Source organism: Ostrea edulis, chromosome 1 (genome assembly GCF_947568905.1).
Source record: "Ostrea edulis chromosome 1, xbOstEdul1.1, whole genome shotgun sequence".
In the NCBI taxonomy this organism is placed as follows: Eukaryota; Metazoa; Mollusca; class Bivalvia; order Ostreida; family Ostreidae; genus Ostrea; species Ostrea edulis.
Genome location: NC_079164.1, coordinates 25,712,173 through 25,727,015, shown reverse-complemented (window position 1 = coordinate 25,727,015; position 14,843 = coordinate 25,712,173). Strand labels below are relative to the sequence as shown.

The following is a 14,843-nucleotide window of genomic DNA, read 5'->3' as shown; positions in this document are numbered from 1 at the left end:
ATATGGTTGCGTCTTGAACTTTTTTGGCCTTGGGGATCCAGGCCCTACCCACTGACGACTCTAAGCTTTATTCTCTGTCTCATAGAAATGAACCCAAGTCTCATCTACAGTCACCAGACGTAAAAGAAAATCATCTTTTGACCTAAAACGCTTCAACAAGACGCTGCATATAGATGCTCTGGTTGCCATTTGCCCATCGTTAAGGGATTTGGGGACCCAACGGGTTGTTAGCTTGTGCATACCTAAATGATCATGTACGAGATTGTTGAAACGCTACCATGTCAAATGCCTAATGCCTGCGCTATTTCTTCCACATGAATTCACCTATCAGAGTATACCAGATCTGGAACTGTTTTTTGTTTTTTTTTACACATGTCCTCGTCGATAGCATTCAGTGGGCGTCCAGACCTGGCTTCATCTTCTAAAGACGTTCTACCGCGTTTGAATTCCCCTACCCAGAATTTAACCTGAGCACAAGATGGCGCAGAAGTCCCATAAACATCGGGTAAATCGCTGACGTGTATTTCCTTGCCTGTTTTACCTTTTAAATACAAGTACCAAATTATAGCACGGTACTCAACTTTAGATGAAAAGCATGCCTTTGCATCACTAGCCATGTTTGGCATTCAATATCTTAATATAAGAATGACTCGATACACGTGCAATTTTGTACCCTGGTATAAAACATGTATTGAAACAAAGAAAATCGGGACCGTTTCGGTCAATCGGAAATGGGATAGGTTGGTTACTTATTGACTCGCCCTCGTATATTTATCAAGATTCATACGTACATTCGTAAGAAAATGACTATCATTTCAATACACAATTTCCGAGTTGTCCAATAGTTCTTTCCCTTTGCGGAACTCTTACGCACAGTGAGACGCAAAACATACTTTCGCCCACACGCGATGGGTACAAATGCTTATCGCTGCCTTCATATATTGCCTAAAGGATGAATATCAGACATCTTGCAACCACGCAAACTGCTTGGGCATACAATCTTAGTAAATTTATGATTATTTGATAATAAAAGAACACTGGAAATGTAAATATTTGTTTTTGTGTGTTTTTCTTTATTATTATCATTGTGCTGTACGAATTTTCATCTTTTTAAAGAAATATATATACATGTATACATTTGTACTACCGACCGACAGCCATATTCAATATTTTATATTCGTGGTATTCTTTTTTCTTGGTCTGACTTGTCCATGTTGATTTTGATTTCGCTTTTTTCCAACCCCCGAGAAGGGAAGTCTTTTAGGGTTTTGAAAATGACTGGTGATTCTCAGCTTCGACTTTCGATATTATATAATAATTATCTGCAACCATGCCAGGCGCGTCTTCCTCGAGGGAACCACGAAAGGAGTGATTTTCAGTATTTGATTTTACAGCAAAGGACTTTATTTCTTCACCGACAATTTCACTTTTTAAGCACTCAGAATGTTTCGTTTCCTCATTTTCTCCACTAATGTCAATCCCCGAGGTGTTCCGATTTCTCTTCAGCGATGGTATATCCACACATTGAAGGTAATTATCTGTATATCCACTAACCGTCGTTTTCACTAAAGAGTTCGACTCGAGACCCAAGTCAGAAGGAACAAATGGACTGGGCTCTTCGTATACAATGTGAACTTGTGTAACTGACACAGAATCAGGGGGTTTTGGTACATGATCACATTCAGGATCCAGGACCTTGTTGTCAAGTTTTAGTTTGAGAGAAAGAGTATTATAAATTGCATCATCTGCGTGACCATAGAGCGGGTCTAGGGCAGCTGACGGGAGGCAGGGAAGTGGGAGTTCCTGGATGTGTACAGAATTCACTTGACTGTATATGCACTCATCATCCCCCAAACCTGCATTCTGAGATATATTGCCGTCTGTCCAATTCCCAGATCTGTCACTCTCTAAAATACATTTCATTTTGAAAATCTATACGTCATCTATTAATCTCTAGATCTAGACTACATGGACCAAACTTAGGATCAAAATTATGTATGCAAATCACTTACTTTTTCTGTGTCGCACTAATCCTGCTTTTCGGCTGTAAAGAATCCATTGAATACTGTAAACATTTTAAGAAGTAACTGAATATTGGACGTACAAATGCTTTATTATATAGGTACTATTTGAAATGTAATTGTTTACCTTTTTGAATAGCATAAATACGCTATTACTGAAAGTATACAGATGACTATGAGGCAGCTTCCGGTGATGATGACCGCACGGCTACTCACAGCATCAGCATCGTCACTTCTTCGCGTTCCTGTTCCTTAAAAAAAGAAAGGGGTCTCCTAAACTTATGCCCAAGAGGGCCCTAATTTTTAATAAATAAATCATATCACAAGTGTGGTTTGGAGCGGTCCTAATCTTGGTTTGGAGATTAGTCTGATGGCGTATATATATATATAGTTTTAGTTTCGGATGATGTCACCGACCCTAACGTAATACCCATAATCATTGTTTCCGGTTTACAATTTTGAGGAAAAAGTAACAGTAACATAATCCTTTAGGAGCGCCAAATTAGCATCAACTCAAATATATTGAAAATATCTTTAAGTATTTGAAGATGTCATTAATTCATTTGATGCGAGCAATAATCTAAATAAAGATCCAAATAATTAATGATATCTTTAGTTTTGAATTATTGCGCGCATTAATTAAATTGCTGATAAGATTAATTATTCTGTTAAATTGATGAGCGCTATATTTGAATTATTGCCCTCTTCAAATAAATCGATGATATCAAAAATTGAATTGATGCGCTCTAGAGTTCAAGAGAGCAAGAAATCAATTATTGCTGACAAAAATTGAAATAATGTGAGCAATTATTGATTTATTGCTCTATTTAATTGAATGGTGGCGCATATAAATTCAATTAATGTGAGTAATAATTGAATTATTGCTGTCTTCCATTGAATTGATACCATTAATTCAATTGCTGCTCGCAATAATTCTTTTAAGAAGAGCAACTATATAATTAGATCTTCAATTCGATTGCATTGATGAGAGACATAATTGAATTTAATAATGTAGTGGCGGATTTAGAGGGGCGCAGCCGGCGCGCGCGCCCCTAAAATTTTCAAATTTAAGGTAAATCGCGGTATCTTGTTTCGGAAAATGTACTAAACGATAAAAGAAGCAATAATTTCTTCCACTCCCGGAGAAATAAATGACAAAATCCTTTGATTTCTTGAATTACTTTATTGGGAGAACTTATTTTTTTCCAAAAAACCCTTAAAATTTTGGTAATTTTTATTAATTTCATCTTATTAAAATGATAGAAAATAATACAAATGACTTAATAGGAGAAATATTTCAAGCCCCATAAAATCTGTAAAATCCAGGAGCTTCCGGGGGCTTCGCCACCTGGACCCCCACCAGGGCTTCGCCTTGCACCCACTGCCTCATAAAGTGACGCCCCCCGTAACCAGAATTCCTGGATCCGCCCCTGTAATGTGTGCATCAAATGAATTATTGCTAGCTAACCAATTGAATGAATGCTCGCATCAAATCAATTATTGCTCTCATCAATTGAATTGATGGGAGCATTAAATTCAGTTATTGAATTAATGCGCGCATCAATTCAATTGATGAGAGCAAACTTGATTTGATACACACACCAATTCAATTATAGTGTGAATTTATATCTTAAAATAATTATGTATATCTTTTAATTATTTCAGTTTACGTTAATTTGGCGCTCTATGAAGCTTGCATTTGTTGAAAAGTGACAGAAAAACATGTTGGAACCACTATTATGATAGAACGCGGAACTCTGAATTTCGTATTTTTTTTTATAGTTCCGGTGGAAACGTTGAGATAACCGGAACCAAAACGATCAATTCTAATTAATGTATCACGGTACAGCTTTGGACGTGATGCAGTAATAATTTATGATTTTGGTTCTGGGTAATTCAAGTTCCAACTGGAAACAACATTTCTAAGACACGAGATAAAAACAAGGGATAGTACCACGATACAATTGCGCCAAAATGGAATACCAAATCGTATATATGTAGTTTAGTACCAATCTCAAATCGACAAATAGATGATGAATCTACTTGGTAAAAAAAAACCTTGCACACAAGAAACAACAGCTGTATAAAAAATAGATGAAGGAGAAACGTTTCGATCTATATACGGTGCATGGGCACAATATAGCATCATACACCGTACGTGTCTCGACAAAATAAGGCAATGTCCCTTATGACGAATGAATATTTTAAAACAAATGCAGTCTTTTTGTTTAGAAATATAATATTCATGTTACCAATATAAAATCGTAACACTTTTATATCCAAAAGTGTTTATTCAAGGTCAACAGGGAGATTATGTACAGATTTAAAATGACCCAGCAACACGAAATCTTTAAAAAAAAATGAATGCAGAATCTCCCCCTAATTGCGTAAGGATTTGGCCTGAACTTAAACATTTACAGTAAACAAGACTATTGAGAAACTTTGGAAACTAATCACGCAAAGACCTAGTCTGAACTTAACCTCATGAAGTGCTCCTTCAATTCAATTTTGATTCTATGCAATTTTGTTTTTATTTGCACTAATTTTGAGACTAAACCAGTTTTACGTACTACAGTTTAGAGATGCTTGGCGCCCAGGGTTGTAACAGTAGGGGATCTTTATCGTGTTAACGCCTATCGCGACACGACTAATCTTCTTTCTTAAAATAAAGGTTTTCGCCCAAAGGCCATTGATTCTCACATTCAAATGTCTATTTACTGCCTATTTTCATTTCCTAAAGTTGATACGGACAATGTACAAGCGAGGCTCGGACCTACGACTCTAGATCTGCATGCATATATATATATATATATATATATATATATATATATATATATATATATTAAAAGAAATAGAATAAACAGTACACAAAGTTAAAAATTTAACGCAAGCGCTTTCATTTTATAATCCTCAGGCGTTACATTTTAAAATAATTAAAATAATAATAATATATATATATTTAGATATAGATAGATAGATAGATAATAATTTCTTTTGGCAATGATCGGTAAAAGTATAGGTAAAAAATAAAAAAGATACACGAAGACGTTTAGTAAAGCTTTTTAGCGCTTTCATTTCAAATATTCAGAAGCTTCTGAAGATTCGAAATGAAAGCGCTAAAGCTTTACTAAACGTTTTCGTGTATCTTTTTTTATTTTTTACACACACACACACACACACACATATATATATATATATATATATACATATTACATGTATATACATTTAACTATCGCGACCGTCACCGATGTATTCAATATTAGTTGTTTTATTTACAATATTTGAATTTAATTGTGCAATCTGTATAATGTTAAAAATCTGTCCACATTTGAATAATTAAGTAAAATATCAACTATAAGTATTAGTGGTATGTGTTACTTAATCCATTTTGAATTCACGCTGAACTAGATCCGAGTTAACGAGGAATAATGCATCGTTATAATGACTAACGTCCTTTTGAAAAATATAAATATTAGTAATACATGCATATTCCTTTTAAATCGAATTGCATAGCTGGGTAAGTGAACGTGCCCACTACTGATCTGTAGTTCGTGCGTTCGAGTTTATGTGTCGTTGTTTTTTTAAATTTCCATATCACTTTTTATTTTTTAACCAAATTAAATAAATTCAAAACTTTTCAATTTCAAAATATTATTGTACAAATTCTCCACTTGCCATCTATACCAGATTTCTCTAGTGTGTTACACGTATTCCTTCTTAAAGGAAAGTCCGTCATACACCAAGTGGAACAACTTACATCTCTTAAGAATGGTTATACAGAGTGTATCAAATCAATTATTGCTCATATTAATTGAATTGATGTGCGCATTGCTTCAATCATTGTGCGCAGTAATTGAATTGCTACGCGCATCAATTCAATTGATGAAAGCAATAATTGATTTGATGATGGAATGATCATGATCCATGTCTCCAAGTGCCTGTGGGTAATGTACAGTGTACCCATTTTATTTATTCTCTCTCTCTCTCTCTCTCTCTCTCTCTCTCTCTCTCTCTCTCTCTCTCTCTGTGTGTGTGTGTGTGTGTGTGTGTGTCTGTGTGTAGAAATAAGATAGGAGGCAAGTGAATTGTTACTGAGCTAGCACGAAAAGTTATGTATTCCTGAGAAACGTGGTGCATGTAAATAGCATTTAAACTCACCTTCAGGAGAGTTTGATGTTTGGAAATATTTAGACTTTGGTGCAGTTGTACTGAGAGAATCCTTTGATGTTACTTGTACGTATTTGTACGTAGTTATCCCCGCGATGACGTCCGTTGTGTTCTCCACACAGCCGTACCGTCTATCACAAACTTCTCCCTCTGTACAGTTACACACATAATAACATTTCTCTCCGTGACGGTCCGGTGGACATGGCTCTGAACAATTTTTACCAAATTTACCGACTTCGCACGCTGAAAAGGTTGAAATGAAAACATCAAAACGAGGCAGGAATAAAAGTGGTACTACATGACGTTTTATTGCATAGAAATCAGTATCTCATATACAGTCTGTACATTATTTGTGTTAAGAATTCAAACATTCTACTAAGTAGTAATGACGTACGTTCACAACTCTTTTTTTCTGTAGCTTTGCAATTGTCATTACAGCCTGGCCTAAAATATAATTCATCATTACATGTACATAGATGCAAGCGTTAAGAAAGTAAATTGTATATAGCTAATCTCATGTTTTCAAAGTATACAAAATTACATGCATTTTGTCTTCCTATATAGCTATGAACTATGGAGCGCCAAATTAACATAAACTCAAATAATTGAAGATATCTTCAATTATTTGAAGATATCAATTCATTTGATGCACGCAACAATTTAATTAAAGATCTCTTCAAATAATTATTTTGAATTATTGCGCGGATTAATTGAATTGATGAGAGCATTCATTCTTCAGCTGATTTGATGCGTACTTTAATTGAATTAATGATCTCTTCAAATGAATAAATGATATCAACAATTGAATTGATGCACGCTACAATTCAATTGAAGAGAGCAATAATTGATATAATGCGCGCATTAAATCAATTGATGAGAGCAATAATTGAATTGATGCGCTCATTGATTCATTTGATGAGAGCAATAATTGATTTAATGCGCGCATTAATTCAATTATTGCTCTCTTCAATTGAATTAATGATATCTTTAATTCATTTGAAGAGAGCAATAATTCTTTTAGAGAGAGCAACTATATAATTAAAGATATCTTCAATTCAACATATCCACAATTGAATTAATGATATCTTTAATTGAATTGTTGTTCTCTTTAAAAGAATTGATGCGCGCATTAATTCCTTACACAGAAGCATTGTAAATGATTAAAAGATATCTTCAATTGAATTAAAGAGATCATCAAATTATTTATACCAAGCTCTAAATTAATTATTGCGAGCAATATTTCTTCTAAATTTCTTCTAAATTGATGCTACCATCAAATGAATTGAAGACAGCAATAATTGAATTAATGCGCGCATCAAATCTATTATTGCTCTCATTAATTGAATTAATGCGCGCATCAATTGAATTGAAGAGAGCAATAATTGAATTCATGCGCGCATTAAATCAATTATTGCTCTCATTAATTCAATTGATGCGCGCATTAACTCAATTGATGAGAGCAATAATTGAATTGAAGCGCGCATTAATTCATTTGATGAGAGCAATAATTGATTTAATGCGTGCATTAATTCAATTAAAGAGAGCAATAATTGAATTGATGATATCTTCAAATAATTGAAGATATCTTCAATTATTTGAGTTTATGTTAATTTGGCGCTCCATAATGAACAGATTAACAGTTACCGAAATGCCAGTAATATAACTCTTTTTTCCCCCTCTTTTCTTACGATGTGTCCACAATGAAATATATATATATATATATATATATATATATATATATATATATATATATATATATAAGTGTGGTACTTTGCGTTAACATATCCTTTGATATACATGTATGGACGTATCCAATGAAACGATACTCAGTACTGTTACAATTCTTTTGTCCAAGTAAATACTCCTAGAATAAGAATCTTTCAACCGCTTAGAAAACTGTACCCGATAAGAGCCCCACAGCCCCCATAAAAATACATAAGGTAATTCCCACCAGGGAAATACATCAAAAGAGTCTCTCGGGGTCTAAATCTAAATACAACAGATTAATTTTAAGTTGTCTCTCCGTCTCTATAGACGAGTACATTAGATAAGAATTTATCAAGGATGCTACACATAAGACTACGGGGCACCTTTCTAACACAAAAGTGTTATTGTTACCTGCAAGACATCGACAAATTGACTACTGTCAAAGTACAAAAAGAGAAATCTTACCAATTCTGATCAGGACAATCTTCCGTACTTTCAGTACATATTGTAAAGAAACTGATTAGTATCAAATAAGTGGTAATCATCGTTCAATCGGGTCATCAAGAATTGTGATGCTTGCCGCATTTGATATCACGTTTATCAATTTTCAATTACATTATGAAATACTTCCTCTATGTGTGATGTAAATCAATCTTGTTTAACATGTATACGAATCGAAGGCTATTTTGTCCCTGTTGAGGGGGATTGGATAACCTACATGTGCTTTTCTTTGTATCATCGTCTCATATTAGATTTTCAGGATGAAAGGTTTCCGCATTTTATTCTTCACATTGAAACGAGGAAATATATAATTATTGGCCATAAAACGTGTCCATCTCCAAGGACTGGGGTATTTCTACAATAAATGATATTTATATGGTAGGCGTTTAAACCCGTGGTTTCAATACACAGGTTAATAGAGGTGCAAAGAAAACCTTTATTGTTTAAAAAGGATATCTTACAAGCCGACATATATTTGCACCCAAAAATGATGAACTCTGTCATTTGAAGGACTTTGAATTAATCATGTTGGGAAACAATATACAAAGATATATTGCATGTAAAACTTATACGGTACCAATTTTGATGCACCAGATGCGCATTTCGACAAATAATGTCTCTTCAGTGATGCTCAACCGAAATGTTTGAAATCCGAAATAACTATGAAGTTTAGAGCTAAATATAGCCAAAAACAGCGTGTCAAAAAAATTGGAGCCAAATTCGTACAAGAATAAGAGCTATGTATGAGGGAGATAATCCTTAATTTTGAAATGAATTTCTAAATTTTATAACAGCAATTAAATATACATCCGTATTTTCAAGCTAGTATACATATACATGTAAATTTCAAATATATCAAATGCCTTTCATATATGGGACACCAAATTAACATAAACTCTAATTGAAGATATCTTTAATTATTCAAATAATTAATGATATCATGAAATCTAAATAATCGAATTTAATTGAATTGTTGATGGAATTAAAAATTCTGTTGAATTAACATTAATTATTCTGTTGAATTGATACGCGCTATAATTGAATTGTTCCTCTCTTCTAATGAACTGATTATATCAACAATTCAATTCATATGTGTTATAATTTAATTGAAGAGAACAATAACTCAATTAATTTGCGCATCTATTCAACTGATGAGCACAATATTTGAATTATTGCCCTACTGATGCGCGCAATACGTCTTTTTGAGAGAGAGAGAGAGAGAGAGAGAGAGAGAGAGAGAGAGAGAGAGAGAGAACAATTATTTAATACGGGATATATTCAGTTCAACAATAATAATAGTAATTCAACTCTCCTTTGATGTCATCAGATTTTGCAAATTAAATCAATGATTTATTCAGATTTATGCATGATAGGAACAGAATTTTTTGCTAGAGTCTTTCCCGATAGGTATTTTAAAAAATCTTGTTAAAAACAAACTATTTCAGAAGTCCAAATTATAGTGTGTCCAGGGTCCGTGTTTGCCCAACTATCTATTTTGTTTTGCTTATAGGAGTTATGAGATTGATCACTGTTCATGTTGCAAAATATTGAATCCAGGGGATATAACTCTTTTCATTGATTTCTATATCAAGTCTATTATGCGATAGATTTCCTTTATTATTTTTTACAGACATTTTGTATATTTTTTGTGAAGAAACAGTTTCAGGAAATTGTTAGGAATCCTATGATATCGTCACAAATAGTTTTTATGAAATTTTGATCACACCGTAGAAAATTGCAACTTTCTGACGGTGATATATGATTCTGTTTATCTATGTCTCGCATCTTAAAAGTGTGGTGACCTATATATTTTATTTGATAATTTATTAGTTTTAACTCTAATAAATGGAAATAAATACACTTTCCAATTTTGTATCAGACAAAACTGCGAATACGGAGTAACCTTAACTCTTTCTATATCGCACCAGGCAATTTGATCAGTATAGCGCGTAAAAACAGGTCTACGCAAAAGGAGTGCCTCTTAATCTTTGATAGTACGGTCATAAGATAAATGATGTATATATCAGATTTGATTTTAATTTTCCTTTATTTTTAATTACATGCATATGTAGGTACCCAGTATAAGCACTTGATTAAGTAAATAGAAGCATTGAAAGATGTCTTTAGATGAAAGGTGAAGATAACGAACAGTGATCAATCTCATAACTGCTATAAGAAATACAAAATAGAGGGTTGAGCAAACACGGACCCTTGGACACACCAGAGGTGGGATCAGGTGCCTAGGAGGAGTAAGCATCCCCTGTCGACCGGGCACACCCGCCATGAGCCCTATATCTTGATCAGGTAAACGAGTTATCCGTAGTCAAAATCAGTGTGCCAAGAACGGCCTAACAATCGACATGAAACACGTAAGACAGCATGTGACCCTATGATACATTGTAGGTTGTATTGGGAAACTTGATCATGATAACGATCATAATATTTGCGAAATGCTGATTCTAAACGAGACTATTGGAACCCCTGCACCATCAACTTGTTTGTCAGTAGCCTGCCTCGATTTAAAGATTGACCATACGGAAAACAAGCTCTTGCGTATCGAATCAGTTGAGAGATGTAAATACCGTATGCGGGTGAAAATGGAAAATTACTACATCAATATGGATTGACGATGTAGAAGTTGAAATCATCCCGTTTGTCATAAAGTTAAGTTGTTAGTTTGTCGTTGATATTTACTTTCAATAAAATATTTAAGTATGAAGCAGAACTGGACGACTCTGTGGTGTCGTTTATTTCGAGTTCACTGGGATATATTGAATCGACATATGAATGAAAATTATCACTGTTAAGATATAATAAATCCTCGATATATCTAAATGTCGAATTGAAGTCCACAACAAGAGGTTTTTCTTCTCCCTAAAAGTTTTTGAATTCTGCTTCATATATATGACGCAACGTTTTGTCACAAGACGTTTTCCACTTCAATGTGAATTTTTAAATTTCCCTATGAATAACAGTATCTTATATATTTGTGAAAGGTATACATTCCCTCTTTTCAATATAAATTGTGTATAAAAATTATTTTCAATGACTAACAACGTTGTCAGAAAATAACAATTTCTTGCACATGTACATTATACGAGATATTTGTTTTGAATAGTGATTATTTTTCCTGCCAAAAATAGTAAGCATATTTACTTTTGTTCCTTGATCTGGATCGAGAAAAACTTGATATGAGTATTAATTCTTTATACAAATTAAATATATCTTCAGCTAGATTAAAGAGATCATAAAATCAATTATATCGAGCTCTAAATTAAATTTTGCGAGCAATAATTTCACCCCATTGATGCGCACATCAATTTTATTGATGAGGGCAGTAATTGGATTCAATTATTGAAACACATTTAAGTACTGAAAAACATTCAATTATTGCCCATAGTAATTCAATTGTTGCGGATAACAAATAAATTATTGCGCATAATAAATTGATAAGAGCAATAATTGATTTAATACGCACATCATTCAATACGCACAGCTCCATATTCATTATGTATATGCATAGACTTGTGTCAAATATAGTCTTCGTACCTAACATTTTATGAATGATTGACGTTTATGGTGAAAGTGGGCGAGAAAAGTATTGTTAGAAACATAACATTTAAAAAATAGGCAATTATGGTATTAAAATGATTTTCTTTAAAACATGAAGTTTAATTCCCTTCATGACTGACTTCTTTCTTTTATCGCTGAAAGTTTCCACCAACAGCCTGCACGCCGTTCACGCCTTTGCGTCGCTTGTGACGTTACGTGATTATAAATGTTTTTAAATGGGACTGTTCGGAAATTGATAGATAGGAAAGTAATTTGATTACTTTGTATACCAATCATGTTAACTTGCATAATTTGCATCAAGTGTATAGCTTATAAAGCTTGATAAAAACACGTGTCATTCATTCCTACATGTATAACAATACTCATATCTATCTTAAAATACGCGTGTACGACATAGAAACAGGCAAGGCCTGACTAGCCCATGACACCTCCTTAATGAAATGATTCTTCTCACTGGAAAGTATGACTAAATACAATCAATAGAAATTAATTCCTCCCAACTATTCCTTCACGCCATCTACTGTTCTAATCAGAGTATAACGTTTATAACTCCCTTTCGTTTCAATGAATTGGTTTCAAAATTATACCATTAACATATATCGAGATTCTTCACTGATGTACATGGTCAAATGTTTTGACAAACACGCGGATGTACAGTCATTTAGTTTTGTTTGGAAAATGTTTTAACCTCTTTAGTTCTCATCTGAATGAAGGACATAGAATGAATGTCATACTTCCTGCATATAATTGTTTATCAAACGATTCAATTAAAATTACTGAAATTAAATGTTCCACTTGACAGATGGTGACATTTGAGCAAACATCTGTAACGGTCCTCGTTACATTAGCACTAGCTGAATTTCAAATTCCTCTGGTATGAGAAGACTTTGACCTCGACCTATTCTTCAAAAAAACAAAAAACAAAAAAAACACCAAAGACACGCAGTTCTTTTAAATTGTGCTTCAAACAGATTCTATATCTTTGGCATGCAAAATATCCCATATCTCAAGGCTCTGCTAAATCTGAGAAGAATCCATTCTTAAGGATGTTTGCTCCTGTTTATCAAAGTCTTGAGAAAATGTGCATCAAATTGTTAATACTGATATGACATGAAGTGATTTAATAATATGATTTAATAATATATGTGCTCGGAGTTATGAATCCTATCGGTTTCCTTGATATGATAATATTGATAATGATAGTATAATAATAATAACAGTTATGTATCGTCTTATATAAAAACCGCCACGGTGGCCGAGAGGTTAGAGCGTTCGCCCCGCATTCATTCATTCGAATCCCGGCCGCGACAGACCCAAGTCGTTAAAACGGGTAGTGATAGTTCCATCGCCAAACGCTCGGCAATGTCCGGGTCCTCGGAGATGACCTTAAAAACGGATGCCCCGTGTCACAGTAAGTGTGGCACGCTAAAGAACCCTCACTGCTCAATGGCCGTAAGTGTCGAGCATAGGCCTACATTTGAAGCCCTTCACCGGTCTGGGTGACGTCTCCATATGAGTGAAAAATTCTCGAGCGAGACGTTAAGCAAGATACAATCAATCAATTAATCAATCTTATATCAAACAAATTACTCTAAGGCACTTTACAAGGGTAAGAAAAGGAATGCAACCATACAACACAATTAAATCAACTTTTGATAAAATGTACGCAAAATGAATGATCATTATGTATACTAATATATATATATATATATATATATATATATATATATATATATATAAAAAATATTAGTATCCGATTACTGAGACTCTATTTCATGTATTATATATATATATATATATATATATATATATATATATATATATATAAAAGCACAAAAACCCAACAACACCCTACTTTCTTAAAGTGTCGGATCTGAGAAGATACAAGGCCAGTAAAGAAATTTATAAAAGCACTGAAAAGGCCACGACACTTTTGGTTATTTAAAACTCAAAAAAAAAAGCCACCACCATTTTTATCACTCAGTACAATAGTGTATCACTCTTGTCACCAATGTAGTTTATCGATACTTGTCGTTTTTGCGTGTTATTTGTTTATGTAATATATGTCTCTTGATAAAGACGCGGGTTGCGTCGAAAATTTGAGTTTTAAATAAGCAACAGTGTCATGGCCTTTTCAGTGCTTTTATATATATATATATATATATATATATATATATATATTATCCGGGTTAGAATAGGTCCTCGGTGCCCCCTTGCTTGTCATAAGAGGCGACTGAATGGGGCGGTCCTTCGGATGAAACCGCAAAAACCGAGGTCCGTGCCACAGTAGGTGTGGTACGATAAAGATTACTACACATATTATCACCAGTAATTTGAATTATCGCCTTTACATTGTCAGTCAAAAGTCAAACGGAGAATAATCAAGTTGTTTTTCTTTACTTTACCAAATGAAAAGGTGAAAATAACGAACAATGATCATCCCCATAATTCCCATTTAAAAATATATAATTAAGTGTAGGGCAAGCATGGACCACTGGACATATCAGAAATGGGACCAGGTGCCTAGGAGTAGTAAACATTCCCTGTCGATCGGTCACACCCGCCATGAGCCCTAGGGCTATATCAGATGAACGGAGCAATCCGCAGTCAAAATCATTGTGTGAAAAACAGCCTAACAATTGGTATGAAACACGTCAGACAGCACTTGATCCAATGGTAGGTTGTATCGTTAAATTAGATCGTTATAATGACCATAAAAATTGCGAAATGCTGACTTTAAACGAGACTGTTGTAACATCAACTTATTTGCAAGTATCCTGCATCAATTTAAAAACTGACAATGCGCACATGTTCTTGTATATCGAATCAGTCGAAAGACATAAACACCATAAGCAAGTGATAATGGCATATTGC

At 33.9% G+C, this 14,843-nt stretch overlaps 1 protein-coding gene across 1 annotated transcript; it reads right to left on the bottom strand.

Annotated features, from left to right (window-relative positions):
• Positions 1 to 1,029: 1,029 nt before the first annotated feature.
• LOC130052151 (uncharacterized) lies at positions 1,030 to 8,538 on the bottom strand. The gene is made up of 6 exons (XM_056156509.1): positions 8,361 to 8,538; positions 6,583 to 6,632; positions 6,180 to 6,431; positions 2,149 to 2,272; positions 2,013 to 2,044; positions 1,030 to 1,907 (listed from the first exon to the last, which is right to left on the bottom strand). The coding sequence occupies exons 1-6, from the start codon at positions 8,438 to 8,440 to the stop codon at positions 1,261 to 1,263; spliced, it is 1,185 nt and encodes a 394-aa protein (XP_056012484.1). The 5' UTR covers positions 8,441 to 8,538; the 3' UTR covers positions 1,030 to 1,260.
• Positions 8,539 to 14,843: the final 6,305 nt, after the last annotated feature.

Bases quoted from the DNA above. Each gene is read 5' to 3' on its own strand.
- LOC130052151 (XM_056156509.1), bottom strand. From the start codon at position 8,440: ATGATTACCACTTATTTGATACTAATCAGTTTCTTTACAATATGTACT. The intron at 6,633-8,360 runs GTAAGATTTCTC...ATTATATTTTAG, and splicing joins GATTGTCCTGATCAGAATTG to GCCAGGCTGTAATGACAATT. The intron at 2,045-2,148 runs GTAAACAATTAC...GATTCTTTACAG, and splicing joins TATTTATGCTATTCAAAAAG to CCGAAAAGCAGGATTAGTGC.